The following is a 14,314-nucleotide window of genomic DNA, read 5'->3' as shown; positions in this document are numbered from 1 at the left end:
CCCGGAATTACGGGCATGGAAGTAAAGGGCGTGCAATACAAGGTCTCGGCTTACGCGGACGATCTGATGTTTTCCCTGTCGGACCCGGCCGTCTCCCTGCCCAACCTAATGAAGGAGTTTGAGATATACGGGAAGATTTCCAATTTAAAGATTAATCTCAATAAGTCGGAGGCAATGGGAGTGGGGATTCCCCAACCCTTGCTCGCAGACCTTCGAACACGATTCCATCTTAAATGGTCAGAGACGGCGTTGAAATATCTAGGTACCCTCATCCCGACGTCCATTTCACACCTTTTTAAGCTTAATTTTCCTCCCCTCCTTAGGACTGTGCAGTCGCTCCTCGACCAATGGACCGGTGGGCTCCATTCCTGGTTCGGGCGCTGTAGCATCCTTAAGATGACGATCCTACCCAAGTTCCTGTATCTATTACAGGCCATCCCGATTCACATCCCGGTGAGCTACTTTAGGCAAATACAAACCGCCTTCACAAAGTTCCTTTGGGCAGGGAAAAAACCCTGCATTCATAAGAAGATACTTATAATGCCGAAAATGTCCGGGGGGATGGCGATGCCTGATGTCCAAACCTATTACCATGCGGTACACCTCAGCAGGCTCCTTGACTGGTGTCGACACACAGAAACCAAACTATGGCCACAACTGGAACAAGCCCAGACCATGGTGCCCCTTTTTCAGGGCCCCATGGTGTCAGACGGCCCTGCCCCCTGGCCTCAGAGCACACCCGCTGATTGGTAACACAATCAAGACTTGCGCACGCTTGATGGAAGCCTTTTCTCTCTCGCCCCGTAGCTCGACGCTGAGACCCATCATAGAGGACCCCGGGTTCGAACCGGGCCTGACAGACAGGCCCTTTTTGGCTTTGAGGGAGGCGGGCATATATCAGGCCTCGCACTTTGGAGGCGGGGGGAGGTGGCGAACGGTGGCGGAGCTGTCGGATCCGGGTGGCCTATTCCGCCTGGATTTTATGAGAGCATCGCAGATTGGGCACTTCCTCACTAGCTTGTCTCCCCCTGGAGACGCAGACGCGACCTTAACGGAGTTTGAGGGGCTCTGCACAGAGACGGGCGTGCTGCCACACACGCTCTCTTTAACTTACAACATGCTTATCACGCCGCCTGGGAGCTACCGACCCCCTTTCCTCCATAAGTGGGAGGAAGACCTGAACTGCAGCTTCACAGTCACACAAAAACAGAACATACTTGAGTTCGCGCACGAATCCTCCCTCTGCACCAAAACTCAAGAAACAAACTATAAGCTCCTCACGAGATGGTACAGAACGCCAGATCTATTGCACAAGTTCTATCCGGCAACGTCAGACCTGTGCTGGCGTTGTCAAGAGGAGAGGGGTACCCTCTTACATGTCTTCTGGTCCTGCCCCCGACTTCGGAGCTTCTGGGGGGAGGTGCACAGGATCACACAACAGTTCACAGACGTCCCAGCCCGGCCTACTTCCTTCTGCACGCAACTGACATACCAGCACGCATTTATAAGGCCTCGGTGGTATGGCATTTGCTGAATGCGGCAAAGGCCTGCATTCCCATATTGTGGAAGACGCCACACCCGCCTACAGTTGCCACATGGCTTAAAAGAGTGGACGAGGTGGGCAGATTAGAGGACTTGGTCCTGACCAGCCAGGACAGACAGGAAAAACACAAACTGACTTGGCAACTCTGGAACCACTTTAAGTATTCCGATGAAGGCTTACAGTTGAGGGGAGAGGCTGAGCCAGTTACACCCCCGCCTCCCTCCTAGACCCCCGCTGACTGCCCCTCTATGGGCTCTCTGGTGGAGAAGAGGAGATTACCCTAGCTAAGAACGTGAGGACAGTGCCCCATCCCTCTCTGGTGGGAGACCTGTCCCGGGTCTGTGAGCCCTCCCTCCCTTCCTCTCCCTCCCTGTGCTTGCCCCCCCCCCTTTTTCTTTCCCTCTGTGTCTGGGCGATCTCGCCCACTCTTCTACTCTACTCATCTTTTCTAACCTGCCTTTCTTTACTTTTTAACACCTTTTGGACGAAAAAGGAAAAAGAAGTGGCTGGCCCCGGCGGGTTGTGGTACAATTCCTTAAGATACGGGGGTTCCCGTCATTGCTGCTGCACCATTCCTACAGGAGAACCCTTCCTGAGTATAAGTTGTGTTGCAATGCTATGGATATGTATGTTGTGAAATGATATGTATTTGCTGCGGCCCATCCGGGCCAGTTTCTTTGATATAAATAAAAATTAAAAAAAAAAAAAATACTTTGGCTGTGTTGATCATATATCTTTAGCCTTTACTGACTTTGCACAGTATTTCTGCTGGGACACCTCTGCCTGCTACCTGGACCTGTGCTTTGGCTGTGCTGACAGTATTTCTGCCTGTACAAACTATGGACAGTATTTTTGCCTGCTGCCTGAATGATTGCTTTTGCTGTCGCTGACCTCATGCCTGCCTGCTGCCTGGACCGATGCTCTCCTCTGTGGACCACTGCACTTCTAAAACCACAGGTAATCTTTTGTTATTTGGTATGTACCTGCTAGGTGTTAGATATACGAAGGGCCTTCAAAAATGTGATCGGTAGTGAGAAAATTATATGTGCTGTAGAACGCCTGAAAGGGCTACTTCAATGTTGGGCCTCTGTATGTGGCCAAGCTGTGTAAAAGTCCCACACATTTGGTATCGCCATACTCAGGAGGAGTAGCGGAATGCATTTTGGGGTGTCATTTTTGCTATGTATATGCTATGTGTTAGAAATATCTTATAAATGGACAATTTACAAAAAAAAAAAAAAAGCATTTCCATTTTTTTTCCACATATTCCAAAACCTTCTGGAAAAAAATGAACCGTTCAAAAGACTCATAATGCTTCATAGATTATACGTTGGGTGTGTGCTTTCCAAAATGGGGTCATTTTGTGTTCAATTCCATTGTCCTGGTGCTCCAGGGCCTTCAAAAGTGTAATAGGTGGTTGAGAAAGGATATGTGCAATTTATGCTTGTAGAACGCCTGAAAGTGCTACTTCAATGTTGAGCCTCTGTATGTGGCCAGGCTGTGTAAAAGTCCCACACATTTGGTATTGCCATACTCGGGAGGAGTAGCAGAATGTATTTTGGGGTGTAGTTGCAATTATGCATATGCTGTGTGAGAGAAATAACCTGTTAATATGACCAGTTTATGTAAAAAAAAAAAAAAAAAAAATCTTAATTTTCCTAAGAATTGTGGGGAAAAAATACAACTTCAAAAAAGTTGCCTCTTGGTAAATACCTTGGACTGTCTACTTTCCAAAAAGGGGTAATGTGGGGGGTATTTGTACTTTCCTGGCTTTGTTATTGTCTCAAGATATTAGATCGGTACATTAGGTGTGATCAGATGTGATCAATTTTCAGTGATTTGGTCTTTGTGAAAGTCATAGAGTCTACAAGCTATGGCTTGTAGACTCTATGACTTTCACAAAGACCAAATAATATACACTAATTTGGGTTATTTTTACAAAAAAAATGTGGTTTGGATACAGTGTAGCATGACTGAGTAATTGTCAATCAAATTGTGAGAGCACTGAAAGATGAAAATTGGTCTGGGCAGGAAGGGTGTATTAATGCCCTGTATTGAAGTGGTTAAGAAATTCGACTTTTTACATATTTTTATTGAATAGGTTTTACAGCAAAAAGTAAAACATTTTTTTTTTTTTTAAATTGTTGCTCTTTGTTTATAAAAAAAATGCAGAGGTGATCAAATACCACCAAAAGTAAGCTCTATTTGTGGGAAACAAAGGACATTAATTTTATTTGGGTACGACTGCGCAATTGTTAAAATAACGCAGGGCTGCATCGCAAGAAATGGCCTGTTCATTAGGCGGTAAATCCTTCTGGGCCTGAAGTGGTTAATGGGGCATCCCCTGCTGTTAAATTTGGCTTTACACAATGGAAGAGTATATTTTATAAGTGATTTCCACTTATTGAGGGTAGGTGGAGCAAGGGACGTTTGAAAAAACAATTGCTTTTCTTGCATAATAAAGCCGTAAACCAAGTAGCAATCTAGTAGCCCTTTTGTGGGCCAATGGCACCACCAGAGGTATCTGAAAATTAGTAAAAGTCACAAAAAATTGCGAGACCCAAGACCAACAGGGTTCTATTTCTGGACAAGTCTAGAAGATGTGAGAAAAGCCTGCATTCTTGCTGGCACATCTGCAGCACACGGCAGAATTAGAGGTCAAAAATTTCTCACCCTCGCAGGCAGGCGTGAGGTAGAATTTTTTTAAATTGTACAGGTCTGTCTCTGGTGGATATTAATTGCTTAAATGGATAATCCCAAACATGATCCCAATCATCAATGTCAAGGTCTGAGATCCAATGAATACTTCTCCCTACATTTAAGCAAACCCTGCAAGGTGGGACGTTTCAAAGCTTTATTTAAAGTCGAGTGGGCCTTGGACAATGACTCCTCACACATGAGTTTATGGTGAACAGTTTTAACTATACACCTGGAAACCTCTACTTTTTCGGGACAATGGCTTTGACCCCTTAAAAGAGACATTGCAACACAGCAGCATGAAGGTGTGGCAAGTTTGAGAACTTGAAGCGTGGAGGTAGAGACGAAAACTCAAATTTGTAGCATATGGACATAGCATGTTGGATCCATACATCTGAAATGTACTAGGACCAGGCAGCCACAATGGGAAGCAGACATTTGTAGATATACAAAAACAAATCTCCTGCGCTCTGGTATTTTCGGGAAGTGCTATGAGGTGGTGCAGTTCAATTAAAAGTTATCCTCTAGAGTCTTGCAGCCCTCCTCAGAATCGTGGGAATTCATAGAACTATAAAAGAGAAAAAAAAGGAGCGGAGGGCGCACCGACCTAGTGTGATACTGTTAAAATGTATTTATTCAAATATTAAAATCAATAGTTATACTCACAAAATTGGAGTTAAAATCAGGCTTTAAAATGAGTGCAGCAGATGTCCAGCAACATCAGTGGAACACGAATAATCGTTTGAACCAACAGTCAATATTACAGCTGACGCGTTTCAGGGGCGTACCCCTTTCTTCAGAGCTAAGTGGTCTGCAGTGCTCCCTCGCCGTGGTGTTTGTTGGAATATATATACACATGTACACACACACACACACACACACCCACACATGTGGACCGACAAACCTGTGCTGATAGGTCAGGGTCAAGATTTACTCCTCCCAGATAAGGAGGGGGGGGCTTACCATGGGCCCCTCCTCCTAGCCCTCAGAGCACATATCTCATTCATGAGGGTAGTCTCATACCAGTTCAGCCTCAATTTTTAAGCTGGCATCACATAGGGACTTTGTCCCCTATCATTAGCTCCAAGCATATAATTGTGGACCGGGTATACAGGGAAAGGGGTACTCCTATATATGATTCCCAAGTGGAGATAGTATGTAGGGCTTACCTGTCACCCGATTGACGCCACTCTCCGAAGGATCGCTCAAACAGCTCCATGCATATCAGCTGGAACGCACGCCAGCCAAAATAGGACGATGGTGCGCTCCATCAATTAGTGCGCATGCGCGCGACGTGGCGCGCGCGCCGTACTCGCAATGTGCCGCGCGCCGTGCACGGCGCGAATCAAACATCTCCCTATGTGCAGAGGGGAGACAAACCGCTCCAACCTCTGCAGCCAAAGGGCTGAAACGTCACTGCCGCTCTATGGTAGCGTTATACTATGGAGGATAGACCTCGATGTCCGCCCTCTAGTGGTGGAGGGTAAAAAGGTCACTTTTACTCAATAGTATCATAATCCTAAGGGGGAAAAACATCAATGTCCACCCTCTAGTGGTCGGAGGGTGAAAACATCCCATTCAAAACACAATTCTTTTCTAAAGTATATGCTTCTAGCCAGACCCCAAAAGGGGACCCCAAAAGGCGTGAACGTGGACCTCACAGGGACCTCAATGGGAAATGCCGATCCAACACTGAGTCAGTGATCATGTGTGTATCTGCGCCCATGCATACATACCCATATCCCACATATTGGCTTTAATGGGGGAACTGCAGACCCTCTAAACATCTACAAAAAACAAGATGCAACATGCAAATAGATTGTGACAAAATCCCTCAATGATGCTACATGATGCCTAACATGGTGCCTACTATTATATCTATTGCCGTCGTTGTTGATGGCTTAAATGCAAAATAAAGTTTATATTATTGTAGTTTCTTTTTGTATCCATTTGCTCATATTGATGCATTTTAATCTAATGGGGTTTCTGATTTATATTTGATAAAAACGCCAGAAATTAGGGGATGGGGGGGGGGAAGGGGGTTTAAAAGGGAGAGGAAAAAGAAAGGGGCCCTAGTGGTGGATTACACTTGGATAGGAGGGATAAAATGTAGTACTAAGTGGACTTGTATCTGGTCGACCTCTTTCACTATTGTCCCGTAAATGTATAATTTCTCATGTTAAAGTGTGCAATTCGATTTCTTCAGACATTTGTACCACTCTGATAACTGGGTGTGCCCCTTACGTGAGGCTGATGTGTTCATGGACCTAAAGGACTTGCGTATCCTGAACTTACAGCAGAAATGAGTTCCAGGCTTTGCTTTGGAGGCTTGGAAGAAACAAATGGAACTTTTTCTTAGCAACAGGAAAAGGCAAATCCCTGGAATCTTTATCAAGGTGGTCATCGGGGGGAATGAACACCCTTTTACCCCAGAAAAGACCGGATCACCCTGCTCCACTGTCATTTCCTTGATAGTTTTTACCCCGGTTGGCAATTTTATAAATAAAAGGTGATTTTTACAGTAGTGAGGCCGTCAGCACTTTGTTTTTTCTCTTATCGGCCAGGGTCTGTTTGGTGCTATTGTGGCAGTGTGTGGCTGGTGGACCTAAATTGGTGTTTTCTATCTTTGAAAGGCTGAGCAAAGTCAGTGGCGTGCCCAGATTAAAGCAGGGAAACAGACTATCTGAACAAAGGATATTAGTGCCCTGTGGAGATGGACTTGCACCTGACACCTTTGCGGAGTCTCCGCTAGCAAGGCCATCTGACCCCTTACACCTGCACCTGTGATCTGCCACGTGTAGTATAAAAGTATCCCCAGAGGGATACTCGCAACTTCTGCTGCTAAAGAGAGGGCTGCAACCAAGTAGGCATCTGGGGACTGATATTCTGTACTTTGGAGGGAGCCTTGGATTGCTGCTGGCCAGAGAAAGTACATTCAAAGAAACATTACACATTCACGCAGTGAAGCTGCTGTGATCAAGATCAGACACATCAGACACAGATGAGACAGACTTGCACCAGTTTGGGAAAAGGAAATTATAAAAATTAAATGGTAGGCACTTCCCATCCATAGCTGCAACACATTTAAAGGGTTGCAGTTGGCGCTTCTTAGTGATTGAATCATGGGAGCGCCAGTCCCCCTGGGGCAGATACAAGGGGAACAAGCCCTGTACTTATCATGGCAGATGTCTTCACACTCCAGACAAAATACAAGGGGAAGGCTCAATCCTAGCTACACCCTCCTAGTGGGCATATCCCCCCAAAATAACCATCGGCTACAGGGCTCCACTGCAAGCATAGCAGTGTGCCAAGTGAGGGTCCATGCAGGATCCAGTACCCAAACAAACAATACAGGCTGGCCTATCATCTTCATCCAAGCAGGGTCTCCCCCCCCCCCCCAAGACTCACTTGCGACATCAACAGATCTAGGAGCTGCAGTGGCAATGGTGAAGCCAGAAAATCCACAGGAAAGACGTACATTTTCTAAGTAAAGGGAAGAGGTCTGGAGGGAGGGACCGCCTAAGGAAACTAGAAGAAAACTGAGAAATCTGGGAATGAGAGGGGTTATAATAGGAGGAATGTATCTGAAGATTTTTTTTTTTGCAAGTGTCCAATCACATGAAGGTAGTTGCATATAACACCATGGCTAATGAGTAAAGATCCTGTGTCTTGTACTGTATGATTAATAAATACAACATCCCATCCAAGTGTGTAATGTAATACTTTTGGGTTTTTAAGAGAAGAGAACACCAAGATAAAACCATTTTTTTTTAGCAGCATTTTTGGGGTGTTTAATACTGACCTGTACAGGTATATCAAGTTGATCCAAAATTGCTTCAACTTTCGCTTTGAAAACTTCAGGCCTCAGTTTACCACGGCTAATTCCCATCTGATTGGTCAAAAAAACCACCTGACAGAACAGCAAAAAGATGAATCAGTAAAAAAAATATAAGAGGCATTAGAGGAAATTAACGAATACCAATAAAATGTAACTTTAGACTGTTTAGAGCCGTTTCCATATACAGTGGGTACGGAAAGTATTCAGGCCCCCTTAAAATTTTCACTCTTTGTTATATTGCAGCCATTTGCTAAAATCATTTAAAGTGGAGCTCCACCCTAAAGTGGAACATCCGCTCATCGGAACCCTCCCCCCCTGCGGTGTCACATTTGGCACCTTTCAGGGGGAGGGGGGTGCAGATACCTGTCTAAGACAGGTATTTGCACCCACTTCCAGGAAAACACTGCAGGTACCTGCGGGTGGTGTCTCACCCCCCCCCCCCCCCATTTTGTGTTCTGGGAAACACGGCTCTCAGAACACAGCAGGGGACCAGTGAGGACGGCGCAGCACGTCTCGCCCATGTGCAGTAGGGAATGGGGCAGTGAAGCCGCAACGCTTTACTTCCTGATTTCCTCACCGAGGATAGCGGTGGGGGCAGCAGAGAGATGAGCGATTGATCGTCTTCTGCTGTCGACATCGCTGGACTCCAAGACTGGCAAGTGTCCATTTATTAAAAGTGCAGTATTTTTAGCTGCTGGCTTTTAATATTTTTTAAGTTAATTTTTATCCTCAATGTACACACAGCACCCCATATTGACAGAAAAATAGGATTTTTTTGGACTCACCGTAAAATCCTTTTCTCTGACATCCATGGACGGACACAGCTCCTTAAATCTTGACAAGTGGGTTATGTTCCCTGTTTACAGGAGAGGACTAGGCAGAAACATGTTAGATAATTAAATACATGTTACTTTAACAGAGTTGAACAGCCCTGCCCAGGGGGTGGACCCTCCAGACATAACCCTCCTCCCTGCAGTATGCAGCCTCAGTTCGTAACAAGCAGTACAAACCTAAAAAAGAAGGGGTGGGTGCTGTGTCCGTCCATGGACGTCAGAGAAAAGGATTTTACAGCGAGTACAAAAAAATCGTATTTTCTCTTATCGTCCATGGAGGGACACAGCGCCTTAAATCTTGACAAGTGGGACGTCCCCAAGCAGTGTAAAAAAATAGGGGTGGGAACAGTGTCAGCAAAACCAATTTTAACTTCACCCCAAAAACAAGCAGAGCTCCTTAACAGAGGAGGTGTAACAGTAAACAGCCCCCTGCAAAACCTAGCGGCCGAAAGAAGCATCAGAAGATACACTTACAGCAACCATGTAAAATCTGGAAAAAGTGTGAACAGACGACCAAATCGCCGCCCCGCACACCTGTGAGACAGACGCATTTGCTGGGGAGGAAAGACCACCTTCTCCACCCTGGCCAACTGTTGGGGAGGGACGATGAGCACCTCCTCTCCCTTCTCCCCCTGTATCTGCTGCTGCTGGGAAGTGATCGCCACCTTCTCACCCAGAGCCTCCAGAACTGCCACAGGGGTGGGGCAGAGGTCTTGAACCCTCTGTCCGGTGACCAGCGCTTCAGCTGGGGAAGTTCCTTGTAACTCCACAGATACTGCATGAAGCCAACACCCTCACTGTAGACTGAAGAGTCTGCAAGTTCTCCAGGGGAAGAAAAACCTTCGCCACCGAGGTGTTTGGATCAACCTTAGGTACTCCAAACACTGAGTCGAAACCAGGACTGACTTCAAAATGTTTTTTTTTTTTTAATCGAACAAAACATGTTTATTGAGCACAAAAGGTATACACACATACACGGTTCAGAGCAAAGCAAATGCAAAAGATCTGCAAGGTTCAGCATACATAAGAGCAAAAGAACAAACAAAACAAAACTGAAAGAACATTGGCAAACCACTCTCCACCGCCCAGAGCTGACCACCCCACCACTCCCCATACACATAGGTGGAAACGTGAGAACAATAACCGATCCTAGAACAATTGGTCATAAACCAGATCCAATGGGGCTAGTCCGGGAACTCCCAGCCATGGGGCCCATAATCTATCAAACTTGCCTCTTACCCCTGTGTTGATATACTAGCTTTTCTAAGCGAATAGTGTCACCCATTTGGGTAACCCATTCCTGCAACGTAGGGGGCTCCGTGGATTTCCAGTGCCTCATGATTAACTTGCGAGCCTGGAAGAGAGCCCTCGCCACAGCTTTTCCATCAGTAGTGTGTCAAGTAAACCAATCAAGCAATGTTTAGGTTCGGCAGGGATTGTAGTCTGAAAGACTCTAGTAAGTGTATCCGGGACATGTGACCAATATAACACCCCGCCCCCCCCCCCCCCCCATCACTTATTTGTGAATGAGCTCTGATACTAATTGTTTCTTCCAACCCTGGGTTGGCTTGATGTGTAGTACACAGTGGGGTTTGGCTGCCGAGTTACCCTGATATGATGTGTGAAAGAGCAGGAAGGGGGCATCTTTATTTTCCCGGTTGCTGTACTATGATTTAGGACGTTTAAAAACAACTTGTGAAACAACTGGGGCTAGTGCTAAAAGGAATAGTAATAGTAGACTATTGGACCTCATGCTCTCACTTTGTTTTGAATCTTTATTGGGGGAGACAGGACCTCTGGCCGCATGAAATAGAACTGGTTTAAATTGCCCAGGATTGTCCAGGACTACTCCACACTTACACTTCTCATGTATGAAAGTGGTCTTTTATCTACTGCGATTTAAGTCCTAAGAGGAACTCCCATGTAAATACACCACAAGGTCCAGCGGTAAAATCTACTTTGGTGTGCTATATTGAAGAATAGGAAGTGTTTATTTCTGTTTTTCTATGATGTTTTTTCCTGATTCATGACTTGTAAAAAAAAAAAAAAAACTAGCTGGGCCTGTGATAAAGGGATTTTTAATAAACAGCTTACCTGAAAAATCCTTTTCTTGTAGTACATCACGGGACACAGAGCAGCATAGCCATTACATATGGGTTATATAGTGTACCTTCAGGTGATGGACACTGGCACTCTCCGACAGGAAGTTCCCTCCCTATATAACCCCCACCCATAGTGGGAGTACCTCAGTTTTGTAGCAAGCAATATGCATCCCAAAATTCCCCATAAGAGGGGTGGGAGCTCCGTGTCCCGTGATGTACTACAAGAAAAGGATTTTTCAGGTAAGCTGTTATTAAAAATCCCTTTTTCTTTATCGTACATCACGGGACACAGAGCAGCATAGCCATTACATATGGGATGTCCCCAAGCAATGCTCCATGAGGGGAGGGAGACAACCAGAAAAAAACAAACAGGAGGTGCCACCGGACAGGAGGAGGTTAAATTGCGGCCTGGAGGACCGCCTGTCCAAAAGCTGAATCAGCGTTCCTCCTAACGTCCATTTGATAAAACTTTGCAAATGTGTGGACAGACGACCAGGTCGCTGCCCTGCAGACCTGAGCCATAGAGACCTGGTGATACGCTGCCCAAGAGGCACTCACAGCTCTAGTGGAATGAGCCTTAACCGATAAGGGTGGACTCTTCCCCTTCAGGCCATAGGCCTGTATAATTGTCTGCCTAATCCACTTAGAAATAGTGGCTTTAGACGCTGCCTGGCCCTTCTGGCAGAATGAATAAGACGTCAGTCTTACGAATCTGGGCTGTAGCTTCCAAGTAAATCTTTACAGCTCTGACTACATCCAAGGAATGTAGTATAAACAAAAAGAGAAAATGCGCCAACCTAAGTGCAGTAAGTGGGTATTTAATTCAATAAATTTTTGCACAGTAAAAATGGCTACTCACAAAACCAGTGTTAACACAGGAATGTAATGGAAGGAGCGGCTGGTCCGGTGTCACAACGTGTCATCAACAGTACAACAGGCTGGTCTCATATCCTGGTCCCCTGGGCGATGGAAATGAAGGTCCAAGGTGTTCGGGAGCCTTTGGGGAACCCCAGAGAGTACAGGAGCCGTGGATGCTGTATCAGAAGCGGCGTGCGTTCCAGCGTGGAACGCAACGTATCGCCGTACAACCGGAAGTGACGTAGGGGCTTCGGACAGCCAATGGGATGACGCGTTTCTCAGCCTCCGCTGGTTCATCAGATTCAGATGGATCTGATGAACCAGCGGAGGCTGAGAAACGCGTCATCCCATTGGCTGTCCGAAGCCCCTACGTCACTTCCGGTTGTACGGCGATACGTTGCGTTCCACGCTGGAACGCACGCCGCTTCTTATACAGCATCCACGGCTCCTGTACTCTCTGGGGTTCCCCAAAGGCTCCCGAACACCTTGGACCTTCATTTCCATCGCCCAGGGGACCAGGATATGAGACCAGCCTGTTGTACTGTTGATGACACGTTGTGACACCGGACCAGTCGCTCCTTCCATTACATGCCTGTGTTAACACTGGTTTTGTGAGTAGCCATTTTTACTGTGCAACAATTGCTTGAATTAAATACCCACTTACTGCACTTAGGTTGGCGCATTTTCTCTTTTTGTTTATACATATCTTTCAGAGTCTGCTTCTGCTTCAGGATTTTGCTGCCACTAAAGTGCTATTGGACCTATATTGGACTATTGATTCATTGATTCATTCATTTTTCATTATTGACATGGACCTTATGATATATGTACTTTTCAATTATTGACTGTGCTCTCCTGGTTATGCGCCATCTATCTATATGTATTACAAGGAATGTAGTAACCTCTCTTCCTTAGAAGAAGGCTTTGGAAAAAATGATGGAAGAATCACATCTTGATTAAGGTAAAAATTAGACACCACCTTAGGCAGGAAGGACGGAAGCGGCCACAAAACGACCCTGTCCTTATGCAGTAATAAATAAGGTGCCTTACATGACAAGGCTGCCAACTCCGACACTCTTCTGGCGGATGCCATGGCCACCAGAAACACTAGTTTCCTAGTCAAAAGGACCAAAGGGATCGCGGACAAGGGCTCAAAGGGCTGCCTTTGCAAGGCCGATAGAACCAAATTTAGATCCCAAGGATACAGGGGAGCTTTAATCGGGGGATTCACCCGAATAACACCTTGTAAAAAGGATTTCATTAAAGAATGGGCAGCCAAAGGTCTCTGGAAGAAGACCGACAAGGCAGACACCTGCCCCTTGATTGTGCTGCCCGCCGAACCTTTTTCCACTCCCAACTGTAAAAACTGCAGGATTCTCCCAATGGTATATTTGCGGGGATCCCATTTCCTGGTCTCACACCAGGTAATATAGGCCTTCCACACCCTAGTATATTAACCTGGAAACTGGTTTTCTTGCGCTTATAAGGGTGGAAATGACCTGCCCTGAAAGGCCTCTGTTTCTGAGAATCAGGGACTCAGCCGCCAGGCCGTCAAATTTAGGGCCTGTAAAGCAGGATGGAAGAACGGCCCTTGTGAGAGGAGGTCTGGCCGTAACGGTAGGACCCAAGGTTCCTCTATCGCCATCCTTACTATTAAGGAGTACCAAGGCCTTCGGGGCCACTAGAATCGCTGGCTTGCGTTCCCTTTGAATTCTGTGAAGAAGACGGGGTAGCATCCGTATTGGAGGGAAGGCATAGATTAGCGCAAACTGATGCCAAGGGCACACCAAGGCATCCGTCCCGCAGGCCAATGGATCCCTCGTTCGAGAGACAAACTTTGCTACTTTGGCATTGAATCTGGACGCCATAACGTCCACCTCCGGAGTACCCCACTTCCGGCAGATGTCCTGGAACACTTCGGGGTGGAGGGACCACTCCCCTGGGGACATCTGTTGGCGGCTGAGGAAGTCTGCTTGCCAATTGTCCACCCCGGGGATAAAGATAGCTGAGATGCAGGGGACATGGGCTTCTGCCCATGAAAGATCCGATCTACCTCCCTCTGGGCTGCCTGACTCCTGGTGCCGCCCTGGTGGTTTATATAAGCCACGGCAGTGGCATTGTCGGATTGTACCCTTACTGGGGAGCCCTGCAGAATCTCCGTCCAGCCCAAAAGAGCCAACCGAGCTGCTCGGATCTCTAAGACATTTATGGGTAGGGCTGATTCTGCCCTTGACCATTTCCCCTGTAGGGTTAAATCGTCTAGGACTGCACCCCAGCCCGATAGGCTGGCATCCGTGGTTACTATCCTCCATGAGGGGGGACTGAACGATCTTCCTTTCAGAAGATTTTTTGTGACTAGCCACCAACACAGACTCTGCCTTACCGCATAGGGAAGAGAAATGGGAAGATCCAAGGCCTGGAGTCTTTTGTCCCAGGCCGTGAG

The 14,314-nt window shown here is 46.6% G+C and overlaps 1 protein-coding gene across 3 annotated transcripts in view; it reads right to left on the bottom strand.

The window, feature by feature from the left end:
- Nucleotides 1-14,314, bottom strand: part of LOC120916549 (polynucleotide kinase 3'-phosphatase) — a 777,425-nt gene that overhangs the window by 374,571 nt on the left and 388,540 nt on the right. For all 3 annotated transcript variants that reach the window (XM_040327595.1, XM_040327596.1, XM_040327594.1), the window contains exon 7: nucleotides 8,043-8,150. In XM_040327595.1, coding sequence (XP_040183529.1) covers nucleotides 8,043-8,150 — 108 coding nt within the window. The remainder of the gene's footprint in view (nucleotides 1-8,042; nucleotides 8,151-14,314) is intronic.

Source organism: Rana temporaria, chromosome 10, assembly GCF_905171775.1.
Source record: "Rana temporaria chromosome 10, aRanTem1.1, whole genome shotgun sequence".
Lineage (NCBI taxonomy): Eukaryota > Metazoa > Chordata > Amphibia > Anura > Ranidae > Rana > Rana temporaria.
This window is presented reverse-complemented; position numbering and strand designations above follow the sequence as displayed.